The following is a 13457-nucleotide window of genomic DNA, read 5'->3' on the forward strand; positions in this document are numbered from 1 at the left end:
GCAGGTTGCAGCGTTTCCCCGCGCCGGCTGCTGCTCGGCTCCATCCAACACTCCTCGGGAGTCCCCTCCCCGACCCTCCAGCACACGGCCCGTCCCCACCCGCAGACACAAGCTGGAGCCGGGCCTGGGGAGCCCCCATCCCAGCTCTGGCCCCTGCAGCCAAGACAAGAGCAACTGCCAAGCTGCCCCGGCGGGAGGAGGCGGGGCCGGGATGCCCACCTGTGGGGCGGGGAGGCTCCGAACAGGCATTAGTGAGCACCAGACGCGGGACGCTAAAGGGCTTAGGATTCTTCCAGAACCGGCAGCCCCACACGGCACTCCTGTCCCTCCCAGCCGGCCCCCTTACCCTGAGTGTGAGCTCCAAGGGTGGAAGCCTGGGGCCGGGGGTGGGCTTCACTGGGGGGGCTGGGGGTCTCGGGGGAAGGGCCAGGACCCAGAAGCACTGGTGACAGAGACCAGGTCAGAGCCAGTGAGGCTCCCGCTCTCCACGGACACCCACTGAGCAGTTCTCTCCCGCCCGCCCCCAGCTGGAACCCAAAGGCCCAGAACTCCAGTCTCTAGTTTCCTTGGGCTGCGGGGAAGGGCTCACCATGCAGGACATTCAGTTATGTGTTCAGAAACGATTAAGCACCCTATCGCGTGCCCACCACCGAGCTATCTGCTGGGTATTTGGAAGATGCTAACCCTGTCCTATGACACTCTCCGGGTGTCCAGGGTGCTGGCCTGCTGCTGCCATGGGCACAGACTTGAGTGAGTGTGGGATGAGTGAGGGAAGTGAAGTCGGGACAAGACTCACCATAAGCAGAGTTCCCTGTGCCAGACTGACTCCCGGTAGCTCCGTCTATGAAGGGACAGAGGGCAAAGATGGGGGCCGGGGAAAGCTTCATGAACAGGGATTTTCACAGAAGGAACAAGACCCCTGCCTGCACAGTATCTGTGGCCCTCGGAGCCACGTGCAGCTATGGCTGGAGCTGCAGCCTCCCCTTCCATTTACCTTGGCAGTCACCGTGCTCCATGGATTCCTGGTTCCCAGCTGGATCCACGTCAGTCCTAGGAGGACATGGCGATGACTCAATGCAGTTGTACATCTTGCCCCCGCCCCCCACTCGGGCCCTCAGCTTCCTCTCTTATGGTGGGAACTTTCTCCTTAGGAGACCCGGGAGCCCCTCACTTACCCACCAGGTCCCCTGATATCCACACAGCCCCTGGAGCTATGCCATCCACAGTATGGGTCCTGAGAAGCCAAACAGCTCCTAGGGAAAACTGAGTCATGTGAGGCTGGGACCTTCTCCAATCACATTCCATTCACCTGCCTCTTCTACGCTCACCCTGGCCTACAGAAGGCTTTTAGCCCAATATTCCCATCCTCTCCGGCCCAAACCCTATTCCAGAACCTAGTTACTGTGCCCCTGCAGAATGCTTGAGGCATCTCCCCACCAACCACCCCCTGTATTTCCCCCCAATGCCTGCATTCCAGAGTTCCTGCCGGCCCAGGGAGCCCACCCAGGCAGGGCCCGGCCTCAGGCCCCTCTCACCTCCGACAGGCTCCATGCCGGGCACACCGGCTGAGAGGGAGGTAGATGATGCAGCCAGAAAAAGCCACAAAGAGCCTGTGACCTTCAGTGTCCAGCTCCAGTCCTATCACCTGCCGTGCTGTTTGGGCCGCCCGCTTCCCACTGCACCTAGGGTGAGGCCAAAAGGAATCAAAGAAGGGGCAGGCCTGGTGAGGTTCTTTTTTCCCTGAACGTGGTGAGAGGCACAAGCAACTAAGTGTGGCTCATGGAGGTGATGTCCCTGAGTGCCCACCCTGCCCCACCGCACTGTCCAGCTTCTCACCAAGCCCCTCTCTCTACGCCATAGCTTCTGCCCTGTAGAAGCCAATGTTGGGAGCTCCCACCCCATTCCCACATCCCCATCTACCATCTCACATCCCATTCCTGTTCTGCAGGCCGCCCGCCAGACAAAGGCCTCATGTCCTCACCGGGAGGGGCTGTAGGCATTGATCTCTTCCAACAGGATGGGCTCACGTCCTCCAGATTGTCCCCCTGGGGGCAGCACCTTCAGCACTGTTCCATCATTGGAGCCAAGGAACAGGACTGTGGTGTTACGATAGGGACCAGCCGTGCCATCCACAGCTACCTGGGTCAGTAGGGCCCTGGAGAAATAAGCCTTAGGTCAGGGCAACCCGCTAGTGGAAGCTTGGTGCTCCAAGGACAGCCCATGTGTCCTGGTACCCACTCCTGGGTCCTTCCCCAACCCAGGGTTTCCCTTCCCTTCCACTTTCATGGGCACTTCCTCCCGCCACTGTGATTTACCTTGTGGGGTCAGAGAAGGGGAGTGGCTGAGATGGGAGGGTAGTGGTCAGTGTTTTTTAGCCCCATACCTGCTGGTGAGGGTAAGGAGAGGCTGGTGGGTGGCAGGTGGCACAGTGGGGTCCAGCAGTGGGTGAGCCTTGATGAAAGTCAGGACATCATCAGGGAGATCTCGAGAAGAGGGGAATAAGGCAGCTACACCCACTCCTGCACAGGATCCTGGCCTGGTGGGCACATGGGAAGGGGCAGCCTTAGGGCAGGGAGCTGGGACATAGGCTCTGTGCTGCCCACACACACTGCTCCTAAACATGACGGGTAGCCCTTGCTTCCCCTCCACACACTCACACTACTGCTTCCCTTCCCAGTTGCAGCTTGCCAGTCCCACTGCCAACACACCACAGCCTCCTCCCCAGGCACTGGACACCTTTCCCTTTCCTTACAACCCCATTTTGAGAGCAGACACTGCTTGATTCTGACCCACAAAACCCACCCCCATCCTGGGTACCTGGGGGAGGGGACCCTGTCCTCAGACACAGGGGTCCAGGCCCCATCCGAACTCCTCTGCTCCTTGAACTTGCCCTCAAACCCACGTTCAATATCATCCAGGTAGAAGGCACAGACTGCAGAGCCAGGGATGCTGAGGAAGCCAGAAAAGGATGCGGGCTAGGTGTTAGAAGAGACAGCACAGCTCCTCCCTTCATGCACCATATTAGGGGGCAGAGCCTGAGAGGGTGGGGTGCCCCGAATGCTATGCTAGGAGAAAAAGGATGGGCAAAACAGCAACTGGCTTTGAATGGAACGTCCCCTCACTGACGCCATCAGTAAACTTTCAAAGAGGAGCTTGGATGCTGGTGGGGCAGGGGACAGACTGGGCCACATTGGTTAGTCTAATACCAACCTATTGGTCTGGGTGCTGAAGACCCCAAAGAGAGCAGGGCGGCCATACAAGTTCACAGGCCCAGTCAAGGCCTGTAAGACGTCAAAATAGAAGGCGGCATCCCCAGGGACAGAGCAGTTGAGCCGAAGCTTCAGGAAGGATGTCCAATGACGGTCCAAGGCCCGCGGTGAGCCGCCCATGTCACGCTTACACACACGGGCCACACGGGAGAACTGTACCTGAAGGGGGACAGTCGGGGACAAGGGGAGAACAGTGAGAGACAACCTCAGGGCCAGGGAGATGAGAGGAATGCAGTGAGTTAGAGCACCAGGACACACATGTTAGGGATGGAGCAAGGAAGGGTATGCTGCACGAGGTCATTCTGGGTTAAGGATGAGGGACACAGCAGGATATGGGGGCAGATGGCTAGGGTTGCTCCAACTTGGGGGCCCAGAGTCTAGGGGATTGCATTGTGGAGATCGGGCTCAGGAGCTGTCCCCTGACTCTGCCTTCACAGGATCCAGCAGAACCCTCAGCTACCCACCCCAGGTGCCCACCACCTCCTTACCCTCCCCAGCCGGGTGTCCTCCACGGAGACCTCTCGGAAGAAGAAGTAGACGTGGTCTCCATGCTCCAAGGCATGGACAAAGTGTGGCTCTGATGGGGAGTGACAGGAAAGGGTTGGGAAGAGTATCAGTACCTGCTCAGAAACTCCTGGCCCCCTGCAGCCTCTCCCCTCTGCACACATGGACACTGCCTGCTCCCTGCCAGTCCGCCCCATGCACCTCCTCCCCAAGAGCAGCCTCCCTCCCCCAGGCCCGCCCTGACCTCGGAGCCACTTGGAGTCGTACTTGGCTGAGCGGAGTGGGGGCTGAGGGCCAAGGCTTCTGTAAACTACAGCGTCACTGGCCTGGAAATCTGCAGCTGTGGCTGAATACAGGCTGCCCTCTGGAGGGAGGGGTAGGGTGGAGTCAGGGGATCTGCATTCTGGCTCTTCTTGGGCCTCCCACACCCCTACCTCAGTCTGACTCTGGCCTCTACCCCAGCCCTCCATTCAGGAGCATGGGGGGAAGGCCAAACTGGGAGAGGGGCTAAGGTGGGAGCTCCCTCCAGCCACATGCCTGCTTCTCACATGCCCAGGTGCTCACCTGCAAAGACAGCTACGTTGGACTGGGTGGCATCAAAGGGGCATCGAGCCTGCCCACTCAGCTCTTCACCCTCCTGCTGCAGCGAAGTTATCTGGAAACAGAGGGAACAGGTTCTTGGAACCCTTGGGGTCTTAGAGTCAGGCTCCATCGCCTACTTCCTCATGTCCCCTTGCTTCCTTCCCCCACCCCCACTGGTCTGTCCGCAACAAACTGTCCACTTGAGTTTTCCTCCCATACCCACCCTGACCCCCGCACTCTCGCCTTTGTACCCCATAACTGCGGCACACGGGGCTGAATGAGTTTGTTCCACAAGCAAGGAGTGTCTGCGAGTCCGAGGGAACGAGAACACGGATGTAGTTGTAGCACTCGTCCTAGAGAACACAAACCTCTATGTCAGTGACAGGGTCCCTGGGACTGGGACAGGGGGCCACAGGAAGTAAGTCCACTCCCCTTGAACAGTCAGATCAACGTGGGGTAAAGTTCCAACTAAGCTATTCACTAGCCCTTGGCCTGGGCAAGTCCTTCATTGGAGCCTCACTTTTCTTTTTTGTGAAGCAGTGAAAGAAGCTAAAAACCATTCATTCTCTTTCCTGCACGTTTTCCTCTGGGTCCTGAGACGAGGGAGTGGGTAGGAAATTGGGCACAGTACGAGACTGCGAGGGCAGAGCCTGGAGGCAGGGTGACCTCCTTCCCTCAGATTCTCCTTCCCCTCCTCACCGTCAGCTTCCCCCGCACAGCGCAGTTCTCCATGTCCTGGCTCCTCCATGTGAGATACTGAAGGGAGAAGTGGGAGAGGGAAAATCGTGGGGCAGCCTGGACCCCGCCTACATAGTGCTTCTTTTGGATTCTTTTTCCCACCCCCTTGGCTCCCATTAGACCCTCCCCAGCCTCATCTCTGTGTGCACCTCTTCCCAACCAGCCCCTCACCTTGTTGGGCACCAGTCCCTCCCCTTCTTCTTGAGCTTGTAGATCGAAGGAGAAAACATGATCCCTGAGGAGACAGGTAAAGAGGATCAGAGACAAGCCAAGGCACCCACCTGAGCTCCTTAGTCCTACCCTTGTCCATGTTCAGCTGCTCAGGGACAAGCAGGGCGAACCTCCTGCTCTCTACCCTCCCCCTCCCTCCATGCCTTGGCATTGTGCTCTGGGTCCCAGCATGTCCATGTCCCAGGAGCGTGTGTGTCAGCCCCACAACTGTGCCGCTGCTAGTTTACCGGGCAGCCACTAGCAAGGTCCGGTTCAAGGTCAGAAATTTCTGGAAGTCCAGCCCAAGTTCTGCAACCACAGCATCATCCTCCAGGCCCCGGAACCAGGATAATGGGGAAGTACCTGGAAGGCACAGAGAGGTGGGTGCTGAGAGCCAGCCAAGAGCCGACACACTCCCTCAACACCCTCTCCAACCAGATGAAACCCAGCCACGGACACAGTGGATATGTGAGATGAATTGTGAGGTATTAATTAAGTAACCTATTAAGAAAAATAATACCAGCTAACTCTGAGCACTTACCCTCTGCCAAACTCTGTGTTAGCCCCTTAGGTGCATTGTCACAATACAACAACCCTATGAGGTCGGTACTAATGGTGGTCCCATTTTACAGATGAGTAGCTTGAGGCTTAAAGCCATTATGGAATTTGCATAGCTCATTTACCTTGGAAGCAGCAGGTACCTGGATTCAGCTGTCAGACTCCAGAGCTGAGCCCAATCCCTTCTTGGTGCTGCCTTAGGGCTAGTGATTCTCTTTTGTGCCCACAATGTACTCTGTCCATTCTGGAGCTTTTACTCACCCCATTTCTCCCAGACCTCTCTTTGCACCCTCCCCTCAAGGCCCCTCACAGGCCACCTCAGCACTTCAAGGTTTCTGCCTCCTCTGACCAACTGCAGCACCCACCTGGCCTGATCATGGAAATCACAGTCATCAGTACTCAAAGGGAGTCTAGAGTTCAGGGGTAGATGGTTTAACATTTGCATAGTGCTTAGAACTGTGTCTGGCACAGATAAGTGGTTGCTATCTTATCTATCCCCTAGTAGTTATTCCCAATAACCCGAGTGCAGTTCCTTCATCCTTAAAATTACTCTAAATCCTACATATATAACAGGAACCTGAAATAGATAAAATTCTCAGAAAAAGTGGGTTTATGGTTTCCCTCACGGTAGGACATGGGCTTAGTAATAGTATTGGTACAAGTGGTGGAGAGGGACGTGAAAGGTACTGGGAACCACTGAACGAGTCCCAAGCCTGCCTTTTGTAGCTAATGATAATGGTAAACACATAGAAAGCATTCACTTTGTGCCAGATAGCCCTTGTACTTTATATGCATTACCTAATTTAATCCCTAAATAACTCTATGAGGTGGAATACTATTATCTGCACTTGCAGATGAGGAGACTGAGGCAAAGAAAGGGTAAAGCACTAGAGCAAGGCCCTAACCAGTTTGGCTCAGTGGATAGAGCGTCGGCCTGCGGACTCAAGGGTCCCAGGTTCGATTCCAGTCAAGGGCATGTACCTTGGTTGCGGGCACATCCCCAGTAGGAGGTGTGCAGGAGGCAGCTGATCGATGTTTCTCTCTCATCGATGTTTCTAACTCTCTATCCCTCTCCCTTCCTCTCTGTAAAATATCAATAAAAATATATTTTAAAAAAAAAGTACTAGAGCAAGGTCACATAGCTAGTGAGCAACTTAGCAGGGATTCCCACCTGTTCAGGTTTGGCCTGGCTGAGAGCCATGTTCTTAACCATCATACGATGCTGCCTCAAAGTGAAGAAAGTTGGCCCAGGGATGAGAAGTGACTGAAGTGAGGTGCCAGCTCTCTTTATCTGTTTGCTCCCCTTTGCTGGTCAGGCTCTGAGCTTCATTGAGGCTGGGAGCCTTCCTGCACCTTGCCTCCCATACATAGGTCTCAGTGTTTAATTTCTTTTAATTTTTCAATTTTTTATTTATTTTTTATTGAGTTCAGAGAGGAAGGGAGAGAGAAATAGAAACATCAATGATGAGAGAGAATCATTGATCGGCCGCCTTCTGCACGCCCCACACTGGGGATCTAGTCTGCAACCCGGGCATATGGCTTGAATGGGAATCAAATCGTGATCTCCAGGTTCATAGGTCAACATTCAACCACTGAGCTATGCCGGCCGGGCCTCAGTGTCTAATTTCTAAGCTCACACCCCAAGAGTGTGGTACTGGGCACTCACCTTGCAGGTCAGAGATCAGCAGAGGGAGGGGATCCCGGGGAAAGGAGGCCTGGGTGTGGGGAAGTGAGAGCAGCAGCAGCAGGAGCAGCAAGGGCATGAAGTAGGGGGCACGGGGCATCCTGTGCGGGGCAGCTCAGGCCCCAGGGGGTGCCCCCTCACCCATATGCTGGCCCTGAAAGAGGACGCAGAGAACAGTGGGGGCGGGGCCCAATTCTCTCCACCCTGGAAGCAGGCAGGCTCCTCCCCCTGGTCTATCCCCAGAAGACCCTAGGGAATGGGGGAAAGAACCCTCTCTCTCTGGCACTGCCTTCAACCAACTGTCACTGTCACTCAAGGCCCTACCCTCTCCAACTGGCCCAGGCTGGCTGGTGCGAGGCCTGCCTGCATGACCCCAGGTGAGGACAGGACACCCCGCTCCCCTCCCAGCCTTCTCACTCAGCCTATCCTCACTCCAGACTGGGCCTGGGACATTCAGTAGATGACACCTCCTGGCCCCCCTCTTGCTAACCCCTTCCCAGCTATAATTAGACACTAAAGCCTTAAAATTATAAATAGTGACTCCTTGGCACTGGGAGGAGGAAGAGGGCACCATGTCTGACTCCCCCTACATTTCAGACCCCCAGGGCACCCTGGAAGCACCACAGGCACTGAGCCCGGGCAGAGGCAGCTGTGAGATAGCCACTGTCCTCTTTAGGGCTGAGGAAAAGCACAGTTGGGGAAGGCAGCCTAAGGGTCATTGTCCCGGTCTAAACTCATGTTTCAGGGGCCCTCCCCATTGCTAGGGAGAAGCTGGGGTGGGGGGGAGTGAGGGGAGTTGCTGCTGTCTTAGCCAAAAATGAATCTGCATCAAAGCCAGATCAGAGGCTAAATTTAGCTCTGGCTGCAGCTGTCTGCCCGACCACTGTGCCCCTTCCCAGCCTCTCTATCCCCCTGCTCCCTCCCCGGCTCCTAAGAACCAGTGCTTCTACTTAATGGGGGGAGGGGGAAGTGCAGACACACCCCCTGTGAGGAGCCAGGGATAGAAGGGGCTACACTGGTGAGGAGAAATGGCTGCACATGTCCCTCTTTCTCTTCCTTCCCCCTTCGGGCTACCTCAAAATGGAAATATAAATTATTCAATGACAGGCAGGCAATCATAGTCCAGGAAAAGAAGGGCAGGGTGGGAGGGATGGTGAGACAACCTCCCTTCCCACCCATCAGCCTCCCCTCTCTGACCCACAGTGGGAGGTGTACACCAACTCCCTGCCTTCCCCTGAAATTGAAGTAAGGGTCTGAGCAGGTTCCAGAAATCAGGTCAGAAAGGGTGAGAATCCTTTCTTTTTGTGAACAGACAGCTACCTTTTACCAGTCCTTAGTTGCCCATCCTGCCATGCCCCCTGAGCTTCCAGGCCCAGCCCATTCCATCTCCTCAACAATTCCACTCTTGGAGCCAGGACCCAAGTGTACCCACCCCCACTCCAGCGTCACTGATGGGGAGATTGACGTCAGATGGGGTCTCAAGAGAGCTAGAGGAGGGGAAGGGGTAGCAACACCTAGATGACCCCCCTCCCCGGAGGCAGAGCAGTCAGCTAGCTAACGACCCTCTGGCGCTAAAAAGCCAAGCCTCCCTCCCCCACACTTCCACCATGTTTCTGGATGCTGGGACTCCCAGGGGAAGAGGGAGGGAGGGACACGGATTGTCTCCTATCCTTACCCTCCTGCCCCCGCCCCAAGTTGCCCTGGGCAACAAGTATCTTCACCCAGGAAACAACTTTGATCTGTGGCAAGTGGGGAGAACATCCAGACCCTCTCCCTGCTCCCAGGCCATGCTAGCTTCCATCCCCCGCCCTCATCACCTTTCCTTACCTGGGTGATGACTGCTGTTGGGGTTTGAGGATAGAAGACCTTTGACCTGATGGAAGGAGGGACAGAGGAGGGAAGAGACTGTGTTACTACACCTCCTTACCACATCCCTTAAAAGTAAATGTGAATATTCAGAAGTCTAGAAGTCTAGTGAGACTAGGATAGAGATGCTGGTGTGTATGTGTGTGTGTGTGTGTGTGTGTGTGTGTGTGTGTGTGTGTTGACATTGAGCTTGGTTACGAAGGTGCTGGCAGCTTCATGCCCAGAGATGTGAGGGCAGGGGCTGGGGCTGGCTCCTAGTCGGAAACTGCTGAAACTGCAGGACCAGTCTTGGGAAAGAAGTAACTGGGAGAGTTTGTCGGGCACGATGACCACTCCCACGCTAAAACCCTCAGAATCCAGCAGCCTTCTTAGCAAAAGCGCCCTAGCTGGGGACAATAGAGGCTAATTTGCATCTCATTTACATGCTCTTCATTTCTAGGCAAAATGTTGATATCAGGCATCCCCATCCCCTTCCTTCTTCCTGAGCGAGCAGGCCATGCCTCCCTCTCACCCAATCTCCTTCCACCCCACCCCCCACCCAGGTCCAGCCTCTAAAAACACTTGGTTGGCCTTTGCATGGGCCCCTAGACTTAACCATGATATAGCTTTAAGAGGGCTTTCCTTGGCTGTTTTGGGGGAGCAGCATCTGAGCAGCCTGGGGACAGGCTTATCCTGCTGGGACCAATCCCAGCTGCTCCATACCCCCATCTGAGGCAAATGGGGGAGGCCTGGCCGTCCTTTCTCCCCCTCCTCTTCCCTTGCTGGAAAGAGGAAACAGCCTTTCTCTCCTCTCCTGGCCCCGAAGCCACCTCTGGGGAGTGGCCGAGGTCAAAGCCAGAGTCTAGCGGGGGCTGGGGACGAGATGGAGAAGGGGAGACCGGGCTGGGGACAATAGCAGGAAGCCCTCCGGCTGGCCGCCCGCCCCAGTCCACCTTCCTCTGAGGGAGCGGGGGGCGCGCCGAGGAGCCTCGCGGGACAGACGCGTTCGCACCTCCAAGACATTTTCCCACCCTCAGCTCTCAGCCCCCAGCTCACACCTACCCTCCCTCCCACCCAGCCCCCCACGAGGATAACCCAGGTGTCCATCGCCTCGCATCGGTGGGCCCGGGGCCAGGGGCTCGACGTGTCTCCCCCTCACTGGATCCGAGGCTCCGAGAGGGGCGGGTAGCAGAGTCTGGGCCGGGACCGGGTCCCAGAGCCACGTTAGCGGGAGGAGGGGCTGGAGGGGCCTGCAAGCGCAGACCAAGCAGGGATGGAAGCGGGGGTGGGGGAGCAGAGGCGGGTCTCCGAGGCCAGGGAAACAGGGTCAGAGGCTGGGAACCGACGAGGGCGGGTCCGGGGCCAGCGCCGACCCGGGTCGGCAGGCTCGGAGGCAGTCGCCAGCTCGTCTCTCCTCCTCGGGAGACCTAGGTCTAACAAAGCCCCGGACAGAGTGGGGTGCGGGAAGGAGATGGCTCTGGGACTGATGTTTCTGAAGGACCCCATTCCCCGACACTGTGCCGGGGCCAACCCCTTGGGCGGTGCAAGCCCAAGGACAGAGGTGCAGCCGTGACACCAAGTCCGAAACGACGCGTCCCCCCTTCCCATCCTCGCAGGGGCATCAAGAGGACCTGGTTTTACGCGGGTCACGGATCCTTAGTTTCTCTGATGGGGAGGCAAGGGACCAGGTTTTCCACCCTCCGCACAGTGCGCGCCTCAAATCATCCATCTTCGCGCTCCCCAATTCAGGAGACAAGACTCGGTCGGCAGAGGCGCCCAGACCCTGCGCCTACCGTACAGTGACGCGCTCTACAGCCCCCTCCGCGCACCCCACCTCCACCGACCCTCTCCGCCAGCCAGGCACACCGCGCACTGGCATCTCCCGGGTGCCTCGCGCACTTAGGAATCTTGCCTCCAGCCAGCCGCGCCCCGTCCTCCCTGCCTCCCTGCAGCCCTGTCCCAGCTCCGGGGTACTTGCTCCGAGATCCGAGCTAGCGGGGTCGAGAGGGCAGCGGGCGGGCAGCGGCCCCGCACCGCGCCGACTTCGCGATCCGTGGTTGGGGCTCTGGCGAGGTGTGATGAGCGTACGAGTTGGACGGGGCTTGGATCTGGATTCCCGGGCGCTGTCCAGTCCCTCCAGCCCAGTCGCAGCCCCCAATCCCGCCGCGGGTCCGCGGAGGAAAACAATGCGACCGCCGGGAGGTCTGGGCCGGGCCCCAGCAGCCCCTCCCGCCTCCCGGTCGGACCCGCCTCCGGTCCGCCTCGAGTTCGCCGCAACTAATCGGGCTCTCGCAGGCTGGCTAGACCCCGCCTCCTCGACACATTTCCACCAATAGTCCTCCTCGGGGGCGGGGCGCCTGGAGCACCGCCCAGTGAGAGGCCAGGCCGGGAGCTGAGCTGGAGACCAAAGCCAAGCTGGAGCTGAAGAGACCCTGGGCTACTGCTGAGAGCCAGACGGAGGAGGGGGTCACACGTCTTAACGCGGAGAGGCCCTGGAAAGAAAGAGCCGCTGGGAGGAGACAAGAAACCCAGGGACCGCAGCTGGGCTAGGCTGTCAGAGCCGGCGGGACCCTCCCTCCCCTCCTTTCCTCTACAATGGCTTTGGCTACCCTGCTCCCTGGGGAGTCTCCCGCCGCCAACTTTCTGTTCGTCTTCTCTAGTTTTTTGTTTTGTTTTGTTTTGTTTTTACCTCAACCCTCTTATTTTTCCCCATGTGCCTCCTCTGGTTCTTCGTGACCCCAATAAGGGAGGCCTGCATGCACTCAAGGGCTTGAGGCCTGAGACAGGAAGGAGGTCTTCCTAGTCCCCACCATCTCCTCCCCTCCCACCTCTACTGCCACAACAGGACTAGCTTGGGCAACTAAGCCAGGACCTAAGGAGCCAGGATGCCAGAGTGGCTGGTAGTCAGGCTACTAGTTGATGGAAGAACACAGGTGAGTCAGGCTAAAGCCAAAAGAGAGATGTGGAGATCGAGACAAACCGAGTCAGAGAATCAGAGGAAAAGTGACCAGCTGTCCTTATTCCACATAGCCTTACTGTCCCCAAATACAGGGTTAGTTATGTCCCATCTTTCCTTAGAGAACCCTGGACATCCCTCCAAACAGCAAAACTGAAAACTGCTCCTTCCCCATCCCCACCTTCCATAAAGATCCTTTGATTCTGGCCCTGGCTGGGATGCTCTAACCAGAGCATCCTTCTGGTATGCCAAGGCTGTGGGTTTGATTTCCCGTCGGGACACATACAAGAATCAACCAACGGCCCTAGCCAGTTTGGCTCTGTGGATAGAGCGGCGGCCTATGGACTAAAGCAGGGGTCCTCAAACTTTTTAAACAGGGGGCCAGTTCACTGTCCCTCAGACCGTTGGAGGGCCGGACTATAGTTTAAAAAAAAACTATGAACAAATTCCTATGCACACTGCACATATCTTATTTTGAAGTAAAAAAACAAAACGGAAACAAATACAATATTTGTATTTGCATGTGGCCCGCGGGGCCGTAGTTTGAGGACCCCTGGACTAAAGGGACTCAAGGGTCAGGTTCAGGCCAAGAGCACATGACCGGGTTGCTGGCTCAATCCCCTCCTCCCCAGTAGGGGGTGTGCAGGAGGCAGTGGATCCATGATTCTCTCTCATCATTGATGTTTCTCTCTCAATCTCTCTCTCTCCCTCTCTCTTTCTCTCCCCCTTCCTCTTTGAAATCAATTAAAAAATATTATTAAAAAAATAATCAACCAATGAATGCATAAATAAGTGGAGCAACAAATTGATGTTTCTCTCTCTCTCTGTTTAAAATTAAATAAGTAAATAAACAAACAAACGACTCTTTGATTCTGGGACTGTCAGTGGGAAGGAAGAATAGGCTACTTCAGACAGCACTGATTGGCTCCCACCTTGGTATTGCCTACTAAGATTCTCCCCTGCGTGGGGGCTGGGACACAAGACAAACGTTCTCAAAATTCCCAGGATAGTGGGTGGCCTGGGAGACATTGGCATTCTTGGGTAGTTTTATCTGAATGAGCACCTCTTTCCTCCATGCCCCACATCCTCTTCCCTGGACTGAAGGAAAGGA

General features: G+C 56.4%; 1 protein-coding gene across 3 annotated transcripts in view; it reads right to left on the reverse strand.

The window, feature by feature from the left end:
• Positions 1-7: 7 nt before the first annotated feature.
• SEMA6C (sema domain, transmembrane domain (TM), and cytoplasmic domain, (semaphorin) 6C) overlaps positions 8-13457 on the reverse strand; it is a 23424-nt gene continuing 9974 nt past the window's right edge. The window contains exons 1-19 of one of the 3 annotated variants that reach the window (XM_005880585.2): positions 11369-11678; positions 9373-9418; positions 7528-7699; positions 5552-5666; positions 5265-5328; positions 5055-5111; positions 4607-4708; positions 4338-4428; positions 4018-4137; positions 3758-3846; positions 3211-3428; positions 2818-2949; positions 2384-2536; positions 1982-2155; positions 1536-1682; positions 1176-1253; positions 995-1050; positions 797-841; positions 8-442 (exon numbers count right to left, since the gene is read on the reverse strand). In XM_005880585.2, the coding sequence (XP_005880647.2) occupies positions 282-442; positions 797-841; positions 995-1050; positions 1176-1253; positions 1536-1682; positions 1982-2155; positions 2384-2536; positions 2818-2949; positions 3211-3428; positions 3758-3846; positions 4018-4137; positions 4338-4428; positions 4607-4708; positions 5055-5111; positions 5265-5328; positions 5552-5666; positions 7528-7645 (1920 nt within the window). In that variant the 5' untranslated portion in view covers positions 7646-7699; positions 9373-9418; positions 11369-11678 and the 3' untranslated portion in view covers positions 8-281. Of the gene's footprint in view, positions 443-796; positions 842-994; positions 1051-1175; positions 1264-1535; positions 1683-1981; positions 2156-2383; positions 2537-2817; positions 2950-3210; positions 3429-3757; positions 3847-4017; positions 4138-4337; positions 4429-4606; positions 4709-5054; positions 5112-5264; positions 5329-5551; positions 5667-7527; positions 7700-9372; positions 11276-11368; positions 11679-13457 lie in introns of those variants that run through there. The other 2 variants (XM_014528651.1, XM_014528652.1) reach the window with 2 other exon arrangements.

This window comes from Myotis brandtii, unplaced genomic scaffold (assembly GCF_000412655.1).
Source record: "Myotis brandtii unplaced genomic scaffold, ASM41265v1 scaffold643, whole genome shotgun sequence".
Lineage (NCBI taxonomy): Eukaryota > Metazoa > Chordata > Mammalia > Chiroptera > Vespertilionidae > Myotis > Myotis brandtii.